A 13,684-nucleotide genomic window follows, 5' to 3' on the forward strand; every position below is an offset into this window, starting at 1 on the left:
TCGCTACCGCTGCCCACCGGTGTTCGTGCCGTGCTGTTCGGGCTGCCTGCTTGTGCCCTGAACAGCGAATTGCGCGAAAACATGAAGGTGGTTTGAAGAAGAAGAAGAGAAAAATATGTGCTATGTTATGTGAGAAAACGAATTGGGAAATAGTAAAGGAAAAGTATTGTTTAAGAAAAGAGAAGAAAAGCTCGAAAAGCTGACCTCAAAAGCCACAGTTGTGATGGTAGTTTTTTTTCTAACACACCTGGTCACGGGAAATACGATCACCACACACGCATGCAGACACATACCCGCTCGTGTGTTCATTCATTCACCTGCCATGTATGGAATTGATGATGCTTACAAAAATACAATAATAAGTTAAAGGGATAAAATAATAACTAGACCAAACAGGAAGGGATGGGGCTCTATGCCTGCAGAGCCACAGCCAATGCCCTGGCAGCGTCATACACCGGCCCACGCTCCTTAGGGGTCAAAGAAGCCAGCATAGCCATCATCTGCACAACCTGCGCCAACCCGCCATTGACCAGCCCCTGCTGAGCCCGAGCTACATCCGCCAAGCGCGGGACCAGCGGCTTAACAACGCACTCCCGAAACTGGCTCAGCACCTCCTCCGCACACCATCCTCAATGCCAAACCTCCTAAGCGGCAAAAACACTGCTTCCAAATACGGCACCACATGGGCAAACACAGCCTCCCAGACAGCCGCCAGGGCCTCAATCAGCCTCTCCCCCGAAGATTCCTCCTCCTCGATAATCCCGGCCATCGACACCATCGTGCTGGGCCTCCGCCCCTGCGAAAAGAACCTCGGCGCCACGTCCATATGCCTGTACAGCGATCTAACGACGGACGCCATGCCGATGGAGACAATATTGCGGACCTCCTCCCAGGCATCCGGCCCTTCAGACCTCAAGCACCCGCGGACCATCTCATTGGCCTCCTCCACCGACCCCTGCATGCGCTCGCCGTTGAACAAGGGCAAGATGCGCGCGCCCAGTCGTCGCCACTTGTCCTCTGCCGCCGCCTCGCGCCCCTGCTGCTGCGTGTCAGCGCGCAATGGCGGTTTGTTTTCGAGCAGCGCTGCGAGAGAAAAACTCGCTGGCTGTGCGGTCATTGGTGTGCGCGGGTGGGTGTGTGCGGGAGAGGGGGTGTGGGTGTAGCCGGTGCTATTGCTGCGGCTATGTTGTATTGGGAGTATCATTGTTCGCAGTGTGTGTGCGGACTTGGGCGGCCGTGGGCTGTGCCCTAGGGACGGTGATGTTGCTGTGGCCCATGGTCGTAACGGTGATCGGAGCTTGTTGTCGTAACCGCTATCCTCCATTATAATGTACCGAAGCCTGATTGCAAATATGAAAATATGAAAGCAGCGTGAATTTTATGTTTGAATTTGAGCTTTTTTCGTGGCCGTATGTATTTTCTTGATGATAAAAGCGAAAAGTGAAGAGTAGAATATAAATATAATATGTTTGAAAAATAAAAAATAAAAAATAAAAACTTTGAAAGAGGACGCGGTGCAGAAAGAGGATCCAGTGCAGCAGCTGAAGAACAAAGAGAGAAAACATATTGTGAAATCCATGCACAAGAAGAAAAAATAGAAAGAAAGAAAGGGATTTTCGTGGCACCAAAGAAAATAAGAATTTCCCTTGCCGCTGGATTCCAACCATGATAAAGAAGAAAAAAATGAGGTATTTGTGGGTGGAGGGAATTCGGATTCCATACTAAAATAAAAAAACAGGATTCTGCCTCCTCTTCAAACATTTCACAACGCACTGTCCACTCAAATCGACCAACTGTACTCATCTTCCTCCTGTGCTCTTCCAACCCTCGCAGCCTCTCCCGCCCCATCATCTCATGCTTCTCCCTGTACTTTGCCATTCTCTTTTCGCCGCGTCTAGTGGGTTGAATGGAAAGCATATCCTTGAACACTAAAATAAACAGGGCAGTGGTAATAAGCAAGGCGAACTCTGCTCCCCCTACTATCTCCATATGGTCGATGTAAAATCCTGTAACCCGGTGGTCGCTCAAAAGAATAACGAACACCATAAAGGCGCGCCCCCTTCTCCCCACATCTCATCAGCGTGCTCTCCTAGACAAGATACAACCTGTTATGTATTTTTGTGCTTGTCAACAAAAATATACACAATGTGTATCACATACACGCCATTGTCAAGAACCGGACGGCTAGACATAGGGTTTTTGCTCCGTATTCTAGCTCTTTTATCACGGTGCCGCCCTTTTTGCGCACGGTTAGCAGTGTCATGGAGTAAAACATTACGGATGCTAGGAACGCCGCTGCAACTACGTACGCTCCTATTATGTTTGATAATTTGTCAAACCAACTGTCTGCATCCTTAATTGTTGGTGTTATAAAATTTACCATTTTACTTGAATATTTTTTGATTTGTTTACGCTGGCTCTGAGATGGAAAATAATAAAAAATGAAATGAAATGAAGCAAAACAAAACAAAACAATTTTACACTCATATTCCTCTAGTTATATACAATTTTGTTATATATAAGTTTATCTGCCGTACTTTTGATAATTGTTTTGAAGTAATTTTATTTTTACAGCCAGTAAAGTTTTTGTTTTTATTGCTCAATTTAAATTTGGAAAAGTAAATTAAATTGTCTATAGAATATTAGCAATATAATTACCGCCTCCTTCATTTGTTCATTTATTCAAATATGCAATGTACAAAAATATGATTTATAACATAGACATGGTTTTCACCATAAATGCATTGATTATTATACCAAAAAATATTTTGAAAGTTTAAAAGTAATAATGAAAATGTTGGAGTAGAAAAGGAAAAGGAAAAGGAAAATTTTAATAGCAAAGAAAGAAAGCTAGATGTAAATTGTTTTATATATTTTTTTCTTAGCTTGCAGCACTTAGCATTTGTTCTTCTCTCTTTCTTTCCATATACATTTTTTCCTTTTGTTCCTTAGTCTTTCCGCTTCTGCTCGGTCGAATAAAGGTCAAGTCCTTCAAAAAGACAAAAACAAACATAGCGGACAAAATAAACATGGCAAAACCTGATGACATACCCTGGTCCATATTTTGAATAATATAATCAGTATATCTATCACTCAAGAGACAGACAAAAGTCATAAATGCAACTCCGCATTTAACAAAAGTACTTTCCCAAACCAAGTACGAAATATCATCCGGCTCCTTCAAGTCATTTATGTCCTTCTTATCCTTATTCTTGACAAATCTTTTGTCAAAAATATGAATAAAATGTTTGCCACATAAAGTACCATTGCAGCTATACGCACAAACTTGTGCAGCCTTTCAGCTTCGGGAGCCAACTTGTCAATGGTTATATTGGGTTTGCTAGGTACTTCGGTGAGTTCTATTGCGTAGAGTATGATGAGTAGTCCAGAAATAGGGCGGTTACGTAGGCGCCGCGTTTGCCGGATATTTTGTCAACCCATCTTTCTGTTTTTTCAATTTTAATTCAGGCATTTTTTCCTTCTTCGCGGTCTCCTTGCTTAAAGTTGTGCCCGAATGAATGTAACGCGCGGTTGACTTTTTTGACGTCCCTTGACAACAAGTGTATGTAAAAAAGGAATAATAAGAATATATAAATAATAAAGTTGGGAGAATAAGGAGAGGAAAACTAAATGAAACGATTTAAAAAAAGCATTTCATCCCTCCTCTTTGAATTATTATTATTAGTGAAAAATAAAAAGCAAATTCATCTTCATTTTCGTATGGTCAGGTGAATTTTCTTTTTCATGTTTTTTTATACAATAAGACAGAAAACAAGTCTTTTTATTTTACTTCCTTTTTATTTGGGTTTACCTACTCCTTTATTTTTGTTTATATAAAAGAAAAATTTTCTACAAAGTAAAATAGCCAAGTCTTTATTTTTTATTTTTTATTTGCAACATGTAGTAAATAAAAGAAAGAAAACTGGTTTTAAAAAGCAATGCAATTGATATTTTGCAGGTATTGTTAAAAATTGTGATCTAGATACTTTCAGGCTATTCAAGGCTCAGGTTTTTTTTTTAATTTTATTAAACAAAAAAAAGTACACTTAATCCAGACAATTGAATGATAAAATAAGACATAGCAATACATGTGACTAAAACCCAATACTAACGATGACTAAATGAATATATAAATATGTTAACCCCCCCCCCTCCCGCCCCAATTAAATCCTTGCAAAGCACATTCACATATACTTTATAAGCACATTATCAACATCTTTGGGGAAAAAAGTTTCACTTTCTAATGAACAGAGATACTCGTCGCAGCAACCATCGCAGGCGCTCGCGCTCGCCCAATAGCAAACCCCACCACCCTAGCAGCAGCAACAATAGCGATTTAGCGGGGCATCTTCCAAAGTTCAAACACACAACAACGACATTAACAGGCTCCAAGCCAAAATTCTCAAAGCGCGACTAACCAAATCATCCGATCTCGCAGATCTTGAAAAGCAACTAGCATCCGCCACCAGCCAATCCACCGCACCCCTACCACAAGCATCACCAGTGGCTCCATCTCCATCAGGAACAATAGTACTTCCACAAGTGGATAGTCACGGGCGGTTGACGCGAATTAGTGCGAAGTAACGGGCAAAGGGGGTGATATGGCAAGTATCGCGGAAATGGCCAAGGAGGAGCGGCAGGGCTACAGGGGCGATTCTGTGGATCGCGCATTGGCAAAGGGAATAATGCGGGATGGTGGGTTCCAGAACGACCTAGAGTACATGGACGACAACGCAGAGAAATTGGCCGGCACTCAGGATAAAACAACAGGGGTATAAAAAACAAAAGAAAGATGGGGAGAGGGAGAGGGAGAGGGAGGAGCAGCGGCAGAAGCAGGCGGCAGTCCGGGACTACCGCGTAATGGATTCTGTTCTCAGCCACTGCAGCCTGTGCTTCAAGCAATCGGAGCAGCCCGACGGTTCCACGCTGCTGACTGCGCCCGCGCACCCGATCATCGCGCTCGGCAACCAGGTCTACCTGGCCCTTCCCGACCGCGAGCCCATGAACGACGGGCACTGTATTATTGCGCCCATAGAACACACCGCTGGCAGCTCCCTCCGATGTGACGATGACGTGTGGGACGAGATCGGCAACTTTATGAAATCCCTCATCCGCATGTTTGCCGAGAAAAACCAAGCCGTCGTGTTTATGGAAACAGTCATTTGGACGGAGCCTGCCAGGGCCCGGCATTGCTTCTTGGAGTGTATCCCGATGCCCGTGGGGAAAGCGCAAGATGCGCCGGCGTTTTTCAGAGAGGCAATGGTGGAGGCAGCCGAGGAGTGGAGCCAGCATAGGAAGGTTATTGACACTTTGGTGAGGGAATCGGGGGGTGGCGGGTTTCGGAATACGATGACGGCGAAGATGCCGTATTTCCACGTGTGGTTCAATCCAAAGGGCGGGATGGCCCATGTTATCGAGAACGCAGAGGCATTTCCGGAGTGGTTCGGCAGGGAGGTGGTCGCTGGGATGCTGGATCTGCCGCCGACTGTTTACCGCAAGCCGCGCAGGATCAGAGAGTCGCAGAGCCAGCGCCGGGAAAGGGCTGAGGAGTGGAAGGCGCAGTTTGCTTGGGACCGCTTTGACTGGACCAAGATGTTGTCGCAGTGAAGAACACTAGCTTGTTTTTTTGTTTTTTGTTTTATTACAAATGGTGTCTAAATAAAAAGCCGTTGTGGATTTCAAAAGGGAAAATGCTGGGGCTGGTGGTGGTGGTAGTGGTAGTGGTAGTGGTAGTGGTAGTGGTGTGGTGGTTCTGGTAGTGGTGCTAGTGCTCTAGTGCTGATGCTGGTGCTAGTGCTCTGGTGCTGGTGCTAGTGCTAGTGCTCTGGTGCTGGTGCTAGTGCTGGCGCCGGTGCTAGTACTGGCGCTAATTATGGTGCGGTGGCGGCGGAGTGGCCGGCTGGAGGGGCGTGGCGAGGTGGGCGGCAATGGCCCTGAGCATCGTTTCGTTTCCGGCCACGGCAGCGCGCAGCAGGCCCATCTCAGCATGCATCGCCTCCCACTCCAATCTCGACACACCAAGGCGCCCCTCAGGCGCCCTGGCCGTTCCCTTCCCCTTCCCCTTCCCCCCTTCCTTGCGCCAGCTTCTGCTCCACCCGCTGCGCCTTCCGCTCGAGTGGCCGCTGGAGGTCCCGCTTTCATCGCCAGACGCGCTCTCCGCCCCAGTCCGCGCTGCCGCCCCACAGCCGGCTCCCCCCCTCCGAGTGGCGTCGGCAATCTCCTGCATCTCAATGCTGTCCTTGCGCGCCAGCACGTCGAACGGATCCGGGCTGCGCGCATAGTCGTTTGGGCTGCTGAGCTGGCCGCTGTACACAAACGTGTACCCGCCGGGCTTCTCCATCGGCGACTGCGCAGCCGCCCGCGGCGACCTGCTCTCAAACGAAGACACGCTGCCGTCCCGCCTGCCGCTCCCGGCGCCGGCGCATGTGGGGGCTCGCCGGGTGCGCCGGGCGCGCGACCGCCGGCCGGTTCTCCCCGACCCACGCGCCTCCGGGTCCTCCCCCTCATCCTCCACACGCGCCCCCATCCCCAGCTGCTCGAGCATCCCGCCTGGGCGCTGGGGCCCGCGCACCCCGGCCCTCTGCGCGCGGAACCTGCGCGCGGCCTCCCACACCTGGGTGAAGTTGCGGCCAACAATAATCGACGGCAGCGCAATCAGCAGAATGCCCGCAATCATCATCGGAAACGACACCAGCTTCCCGATAATCGTCGTCGGCACCATGTCGCCGAACCCCGTGGTGGTCAGCGTCACAATCGAGTAGTATGCGGCGGCCGGGATCGACGAGAACTTGCTGTACTCGCCGTCCGCCGTCAAGAACGCCTGGCGCGCGTCGTCCCACGTGCCGCGCTCCGCAAAGTACATCAGCGCCGAAACAGCAGCACAGTGAGCGTGACGAAGAGCAGAAAGGCCAGGAGCGCATCGGAGCTGCGCTTAATCGCGACAATCATCACTTCTATCGACAGCTGCAGGAGCGACGAGTACTTGAAGGCGCTGAAGACGCGCAGCAGCCGGAAGATCCGCAGGATGGTGAACCGGAACTCGTAGGAGGTATCGCGCTGGAACGCCATTTCAAGGTAGAACGGGAAGATCGCCAGCGCATCGACCACGGTGACAAATGACTTTGTGTGGTCCCAGGCCTGGCGCCAGCTATCCGTGTGGCCGAGAAACCGCAAGACGAACTCCAGCGTAAACACCGCGACGATGATCAGCTCTAGCGCCAGCCACATCTGCGAATTGCCCTTGCGCAGCGCCGGGATGGTCTCGATTGTGGTCAGGACGGCGCTAAAGATAATCATAAAGGTGACAAACACATTGATGACGAAGGCGGACGGGCTGGACGACGGGTCCTCGAAGAGCAAGAAGAGCTCGCGTTTCCACTTTGAGCGGATTCTCTGCGCCTCCTGGCCGCGCTGTGTGTCCTGGCTTCCATTTGCTCCACCTGTGTGCGCACGTAGTCGATCTGGTCGCGGTACCATTGGTCCGACCCCTCGGCCGGCGGCGTCCCCGCCAGCAGCGAGCCGCCGGGCGCCAGCGCCGCGGGCTTCTCCGCCGCACCGCGCCGCTGCCGCTGGGTTCCCGCATGGGGCGGCCTGAGCCTGCGCCTTCGCCGAGGTGCAGCTCGGTGGGCAGCCTGCGCAGCGGCCTGGCCGCCGCCCCGCGCCGATGTCTATTGCTGCTGTGTCCGCCGATGCCTTGGCCCGCTGCCGCATATGGTGGCTCTGCGCGCCGCCCTGCGCCTCGCCTGGTATCGGGAATCTCTGCGCGTGGAGTGGCGACTGCAGAAGCGTCACTTGCTTTGGTTTTGGCGGTATAGGTTGATGTGGGTGGTTGCTGCGTCTGGCGAAGTGCCAATGACGTGGCGCTGCGTCTGGCGAAGTGGCAGTGAACGTGGCTGCTTCCTCAAAGCCATTGCTGCTTTCGTTGCTTTTTCTGCTCGCGTGGCGGACGACATTGCCACTGTTGCCTGCGCCTTGAGGCATTTCAAAATATAAACGGGGGAAGAGTGGGTATGTGTAAAATAGAGTATGTGAGGAGCGTTTGGGCAATAAAATAAAATTCAAGTGGGAAGAAGAAACACAAGCATGGAGGGCTGGCTCTGTATAGGAATTAATGCGCTTAAAAAAGAAAAAAAGGAAAAAGGGAGATAATGGAAGACACGAAGAGATCGAGCTGTTCTTGTCAACTGGCCAGCTGGTCAACTGGCCAACCAGCTGTTCTTTTGCGCGAAAGAAAAATAAGCACACTAATGTTTCCCTGGCTTTTTCTAAGGCAGGCAGGCAGGCAGGCAGATCTGCAAATAAATAAAAAAGGAGCATTCACCTCTTCTGATCTGCATTTACTGCGACCCAGTGTGACGCACTCGCCTAACCCGCCAAAAAACAAAACCCACACAGCAAAGAATAGGTCAAATAAAAACAGGAATCAAAAACATTTACAAAACACAGGCTTTACTGCCATTAAAATACACAAAACAAATTTTTAAAAAAAACACTCACTCGTGCCTGCTCTCCGCCAGCGCAACCACATGCTCGAGCGATGCCTTCAAGCGGCCACACTCGGCGCCCAGCCGGGCCTCCTCCCTGCGACCCTGGCAAAACTGGCGCAGCGCCTCGGCCACACAAAACACGCTCCGCACCCTGGGGTCCTCCGGCGGAAAAGCCTCCGCGACCTCAGCAACAAAGCGTTCCAGATCCGCCACCACCCGCGCCTCATCCTCATACCACACGCCGGCAACCGGCATCGCCCTTGTGGTCATCTGCATACCGCGCCCAAAGCGCAAATACGCCTCAGCCACCTCGCCCACCACCCGGCCCATCTCCCGCACCGCCATCCCTGCACTCCCATTGATCCACGAATCCAGCGCCACGAGCTCCTGCATAACTTTCAGCTTACGCTGCTCCTCGAACAATGCCCGCTTGGCTTCCTCTGCTTCGCCCACGAGCTGATTGATTTCTCGCTGTGCTGCGCTTTTGGCCGAGTCAAACTGCATCTGCGATCGCGCCAAGAGCAGCTGCCACTGCAGACGCTCAGCCGTCCGCGAGTCCCCAGGCGGCAATGCTCGCCGAACAGCAGCGCTTTCTTCTAGGCACTCGTTGCTGGCCTCCAGCTGCCTATGCGCCGAATAGGGCTTTGCCAAAGGGTCTGTGGAGCTTGTGTCCGCGCCTGTCTCGTCACCCTGCAGACCGGCGCCATTGCAGGTGCCGCTGTGCGGTCCGTGAATGTCCCTGGTCTTGGCAAGGCGGCCGAGGTGGCTGGTGTGGCGGTTAGTGCGGCGATGGCTGCGCGGACCCGTGGCCCGGCTGTCTTTTTCACTGCTGCCGGTGTTCCTGCTGCTGCTGCTGCTGCTGCTGTATTGCTCATGTATCGCGAGGGGATTATTCGCCCGGCCCCGCTGCGCTTCTCCACGCGCCCGTCGAGCACTCGACCACCTGGGGTGTCGCTGGGTTTAGGTATGCTTGGCTGCTGGTTGCTTGTCGCTTGCTCTTCTTTGTCTGACTCTTGCAACGCCTTGTTTAATAGTCGCAGGCTCTGTCTGCGTCCTCCGTCTGCTCCCATTTTATATGTTTTTTGAATGTAGAAAGTAATAAAATAAAATAAAATTAGTTGTGTGAAATTAAGGTTGGCAGTTGAACAAATTGAAAAATTCAATTCAATTCGCATTTCCTCTTACAGCTTCAAAGAAAAGCAAACTGCACATACAAAAAAATATATACACGTGATAAATCCCGAAACATATTGTATCAGCCTATTTACCTTTAATATCTAAATGTGCAAAAAACAGCATTAAACTTTTTTACACACCCTCCTTTCCGCCGCCCTCCCCCCCAACAATTTTCACCTCTCAGCTTCAAAAGTAATTTCACCTACACCTCCCGTGTACATAAAAAAACCCCATGTTTGTTCTAGTTGCGCTGCGCGACACACTAAAGATCATTCCTTCGGAGTTCACAAAGTCCCGCGAAGACGCGCTCAAGGATGAGATCAACAGCAAATACACCAACCGCGTTCTGCACGACATCGGGCTCTGTATCCTCGTTCATGACCTGCAGGAAATCGACGAAGGCTATGTGCAGCACTCCGAGGGCTGGATCTGGGTCAAAGTCACCTTCCGCATGATTGTCTTCCGCCCATTCCGAGACGAAATCCTCCTTGGCCGTGTCCGCAGTGCCAGCGCTCAGGGAATCCAAGTCACTATGGGCTTTTTCGACGATATCACTATTCCTGCAGATAAAATGCCACAGGGGAGTGAGTTTGATGCTACCGAGGGTGTGTGGGTTTGGAGGTATGATGGGAATGAGCTTTATATGGATTTGGAGAGGAAATTAGGTTTAGTGTTGTGGCTTCGGAGTTCTTGGACGTTAATCCACCGAGACCCAAGGTTGGTGATGTTGATAGTGTGCCGGCTGCACATCCGCCGCCTTATGCGCTTATTGGGAGCATTGCTGACTCTGGTCTGGGACTGCTGACATGGTGGTGAATGGAATGAAGCTGCAAAAAATATAAAAACATAAATAAAAAAAGAGGTATTTGGTTAGTTTTCCCCCCTTTTTGCTATTGTCCGCTGTTTTAATAGATGTTTGATAAAAATAATATGGAATTGATATGCGTTAACATTCAGACATTAGGATATATATATCTGGATCTGGCAGTTTGTGCGCAAAACAAATTCGCTTGACAGCACTAAGAATCGCACTGCCACTGCCACTGCCACCGCCACTGCTAATCTTGATTTAATTTATTCGGGCGCCTTTCATTATCATAAGGGATTGGGATTTAAATTCCCATTCATTTTGAAAAATTGAAAAAAATTAATAAAGGAACTAGTCTTCATGAGATAACAAAAAGTGCGCGAGGGGAGTTGAGACTACTTTTTTTTTACTTCTTCCTTTTCTCGCCTCACTCACATACACACGCAAAACAAAATTCAATTCAATTCAATTCTTTAGTTTTTCACGCTTGCATTTGTGAGGCAGTTTTTGGAAAATCGCTCTCACTTTTACTCAGCAAACACTCCCCCTCCCCCAACCACCATATATAACCAAAATAATGGCGACAAAAGTGAGAGGACCCCTTGGGCAACTGGGCGCACTCGCTCGCGACTTTCTGCGCAAACCCTCTGAAACCCGACCCTTGGGAAAATTCGCCATTGGCGCTGCCAAAGTGTCGCATTTCCTCGAAAGCGCAGCAACCGGCGTCCGTGCACCACTCCCCGGACCACAGCACCAGGCAGTATCCCGGTTGAAGCGGCCGATCTCCGCCTCCACCATCACAACAAAATCCATTGGCGCAAATAACCCCGAACCGGCCCATCCACGGAGACCAAGTCATGGGCTAACGCCCTGGAGAATGCGTCAGAGGCGGTGGGTGCAGAGCAGTCAAAGAAACTCATGGATCCAAAGGATCTCGTCGGATCCGAGCTCTCCTTATCACAGATAACCTCGCGCGGTTGCTTGAGAGCGGCCACCCGATGCTCAACACGGTTTCGCGGTATTACTTTTCGGCCAGCGGCAAGCACATCCGGCCGCTACTCGTTATGCTAGTGGCACAGGCGACCAGCATCGGGAGTAAGCGCCAGGGCCGGTCGTCGATCCTAGTGGACAACGAGTTTGACCACATAGATTACTCGCTGATCGACCGCTCGGCGTCGCAAACTATTCAGAGCGACCAAGAGTCCCAGGCCTCCAACCGCCTGATCCAAGACGCAACTCGCGATGGCCACGGCGGCCGCCCGTACTCCCCGCATGTCACTGCGGGCCTGACCATCCTGCCTACGCACAGAAGACTGGCGGAGATCACCGAGATGATCCACACTTCATCGTTGCTCCACGACGATGTCATTGACCATGCGGAGACCCGGCGCGGACTCCCGGCGATCCAGAAAAAGTTTGGCAACAAAATGGCCATTTTCGCCGGCGACTTCCTCCTAGCCCGTGCCTCCATGGCATTGGCGCGCTTGCGCGACCCCGAAGTCACCGAAATAATGGCCAGCGTTCTCTGCGACTTGGTCGACGGGGAATTCAAGCAACTGAAGAACCTCGAAGTCGAAGACGCGCCAATGTCGCAGCCAGACGAGCCTGCCTTCGCGTACTATTTGGAGAAAACATATTTGAAAACCGGCAGTTTAATTGCCAAAAGCCTGCGCTCCTCCGCCATACTCAGTAACTCCACCGATGATATTGTTGAAGCCACGTATATTTACGGTCGCAATTTGGGGATTGCCTTCCAGCTGATCGATGATTTGTTGGATTTCACCGTTAGTGCGGCGGAGCTTGGAAAACCTGCGGGGCGGATTTGGAGCTTGGGTTGGCCACTGCTCCGGTGCTTTATGCGTGGCAGGAGTTTCCTGAGTTGGGCCCCTTGGTGGCTCGCAAGTTTTCGGTTGATGGGGATGTGGCGAAGGCTTGGGAGCTGGTGCATAGGAGTGAAGGCATTGAGAGAACAAGGGTGTTGGCTAGACAGTATATGGAGCGGGCTGCTGAGGCTTTGCGTATCTTGCCGCCATCTTCGGCTAGGGACGCACTGGAACGCGTTGCAATGTCTGTGCTGACCCGAACAAAATAGAGATTGTTTTTATATTCAAAAGTTCATTTGTGAGTAAAAACCATACTTTTTCGCGCGCTATTTTATGCATGTGCCAAAAAAAATGGAAAATAAAATTGTAAAATATTATCATTATTTAAGCTTTATATTCTACACTAACGCAAACCATGTATTCGATGCAGGTTGTCAGCCGCGTATTGCTCGGTTCAAAGGTGCCCACCCGATCGTTGCTATCCATGCGGCCAATCTGCGGATCAACAATGCTCTCGCCACACCAACCCAAATGTTTGTGGCGCGCGCACACATGTCTTTGCAGCCGCAATACACCGCCAGTCCGTTTGCCATTATGTCCTTCTCTAGCAGCAGCAGCAGCAGCAGCAAGGGGTTCCACACATCGGCGCAATCACTTTACGCCGAGAGAAAACCAGAATTGTCAACAGAGGCAAACCCACCAGCAACATCAGCCGTCCCCTCTTCTGTTCAGCAGCAGCATGTGCAGCCGGATGCCAGCATCCCTATTAAGCTGCCAATGTACGACATGCCAATGTCCAAGCAGGTGCGGCACCTGCGGATGGTTTTCCTCGTCAACGTATTCTGCTCAACAGCGATCAGCCTCTGGGTGCGCCTCGACGACGTCTACACGGTGCTCGCAGCTGGCGGAATAATGACTGCCGGATTCATCCCCCTGGTGCTTGTCCAACTAATGTACCGCGACCATATCCGCAGCATCCGTATCCTCGGGAACCTCAGCAAAAAGGCCCTACAGCAGGTACGGCGCGCTGAAGCATCTGGCGAGAGCCAGATTGAGTTCCCTGTGACGAACGATACGCCGTTGTTGATTGAGAAATTCAGCCTGACTGGGAGTGATCCGAAGACCCCAGTTTATGTGCGAGATTTGAGACCGGGCCCGTCGCGCAAGCATAGTGTGCAGTGGGTGTATCGCCCCGAGTTTGGGTTGCCGACGAGGTTTAGGATTTCGAAGAAGGTCATTCAGTTCCATCCGGATGTCAGGGCCCTAGATACGCTGATTCGAGAGAACGCGGAGCTTGGGATCACCGGCGAAACCAGCGTAAAGAGGGCAAAGAAGCTGCGCAAGAAGATGCTGGGCCGCAACGAACAAGAAGACAAATAATATTTTAAATT

General features: G+C 50.7%; 9 protein-coding genes across 9 annotated transcripts; 4 read left to right on the forward strand and 5 right to left on the reverse strand.

Annotated features, from left to right (window-relative positions):
• Positions 1-266: 266 nt before the first annotated feature.
• BX661DRAFT_179735 (uncharacterized protein) lies at positions 267-1,619 on the reverse strand. Its single transcript, XM_051535296.1, has 2 exons — positions 642-1,619; positions 267-603 (listed from the first exon to the last, which is right to left on the reverse strand). Exons 1-2 carry the CDS (start codon positions 1,322-1,324, stop codon positions 411-413), a joined length of 876 nt encoding a protein of 291 aa, XP_051393147.1. The 5' UTR covers positions 1,325-1,619; the 3' UTR covers positions 267-410.
• BX661DRAFT_87236 (uncharacterized protein) lies at positions 1,288-2,105 on the reverse strand. Its single transcript, XM_051539543.1, has one exon. It carries the CDS (start codon positions 2,044-2,046, stop codon positions 1,324-1,326), a length of 723 nt encoding a protein of 240 aa, XP_051393148.1. The 5' UTR covers positions 2,047-2,105; the 3' UTR covers positions 1,288-1,323.
• Positions 2,106-2,745: 640 nt separating this feature from the next.
• On the reverse strand, positions 2,746-3,357 carry BX661DRAFT_179737 (uncharacterized protein; the record flags this gene model as incomplete). The annotated part of the gene is made up of 2 exons (XM_051535297.1): positions 2,746-3,211; positions 3,265-3,357. Coding segments are annotated over 2 exons (423 nt in total), but the record flags the coding sequence as incomplete, so codon positions are not given.
• Positions 3,358-4,182: 825 nt separating this feature from the next.
• BX661DRAFT_223512 (CwfJ C-terminus 1-domain-containing protein-like protein) lies at positions 4,183-5,607 on the forward strand (the record flags this gene model as incomplete). The annotated part of the gene is made up of 2 exons (XM_051538878.1): positions 4,183-4,772; positions 4,813-5,607. The coding sequence occupies exons 1-2, from the start codon at positions 4,602-4,604 to the stop codon at positions 5,605-5,607; spliced, it is 966 nt and encodes a 321-aa protein (XP_051393150.1). The 5' UTR covers positions 4,183-4,601.
• A 1,254-nt stretch (positions 5,608-6,861) lies between these two features.
• BX661DRAFT_169898 (uncharacterized protein) lies at positions 6,862-7,980 on the reverse strand (the record flags this gene model as incomplete). Its single annotated transcript, XM_051533570.1, has 2 exons — positions 6,862-7,439; positions 7,857-7,980. The coding sequence occupies 2 exons, from the start codon at positions 7,978-7,980 to the stop codon at positions 6,862-6,864; spliced, it is 702 nt and encodes a 233-aa protein (XP_051393151.1).
• Positions 7,981-8,320: 340 nt separating this feature from the next.
• Positions 8,321-9,620, reverse strand: BX661DRAFT_179739 (uncharacterized protein). Its single transcript, XM_051535298.1, has 2 exons — positions 9,176-9,620; positions 8,321-9,128 (listed from the first exon to the last, which is right to left on the reverse strand). Exons 1-2 carry the CDS (start codon positions 9,554-9,556, stop codon positions 8,493-8,495), a joined length of 1,017 nt encoding a protein of 338 aa, XP_051393152.1. The 5' UTR covers positions 9,557-9,620; the 3' UTR covers positions 8,321-8,492.
• Positions 9,621-9,653: 33 nt separating this feature from the next.
• On the forward strand, positions 9,654-10,743 carry BX661DRAFT_179740 (RNA polymerase Rpb7). The gene is made up of 2 exons (XM_051535299.1): positions 9,654-10,283; positions 10,328-10,743. Exons 1-2 carry the CDS (start codon positions 9,895-9,897, stop codon positions 10,476-10,478), a joined length of 540 nt encoding a protein of 179 aa, XP_051393153.1. The 5' UTR covers positions 9,654-9,894; the 3' UTR covers positions 10,479-10,743.
• A 127-nt stretch (positions 10,744-10,870) lies between these two features.
• On the forward strand, positions 10,871-12,638 carry BX661DRAFT_179741 (isoprenoid synthase domain-containing protein). Its single transcript, XM_051535300.1, is given in 3 exon segments — positions 10,871-11,324; positions 11,434-12,258; positions 12,270-12,638. The coding sequence occupies 3 exon segments, from the start codon at positions 11,048-11,050 to the stop codon at positions 12,560-12,562; spliced, it is 1,395 nt and encodes a 464-aa protein (XP_051393154.1). The 5' UTR covers positions 10,871-11,047; the 3' UTR covers positions 12,563-12,638.
• A 45-nt stretch (positions 12,639-12,683) lies between these two features.
• BX661DRAFT_179742 (uncharacterized protein) lies at positions 12,684-13,683 on the forward strand. The gene is made up of 2 exons (XM_051535301.1): positions 12,684-12,830; positions 12,875-13,683. The coding sequence occupies exons 1-2, from the start codon at positions 12,709-12,711 to the stop codon at positions 13,671-13,673; spliced, it is 921 nt and encodes a 306-aa protein (XP_051393155.1). The 5' UTR covers positions 12,684-12,708; the 3' UTR covers positions 13,674-13,683.
• The last annotated feature ends 1 nt before the right edge of the window (position 13,684 follows it).

This window comes from Kickxella alabastrina (genome assembly GCF_025024165.1).
Source record: "Kickxella alabastrina strain RSA 675 chromosome Unknown BX661scaffold_6, whole genome shotgun sequence".
In the NCBI taxonomy this organism is placed as follows: domain Eukaryota; kingdom Fungi; phylum Kickxellomycota; class Kickxellomycetes; order Kickxellales; family Kickxellaceae; genus Kickxella; species Kickxella alabastrina.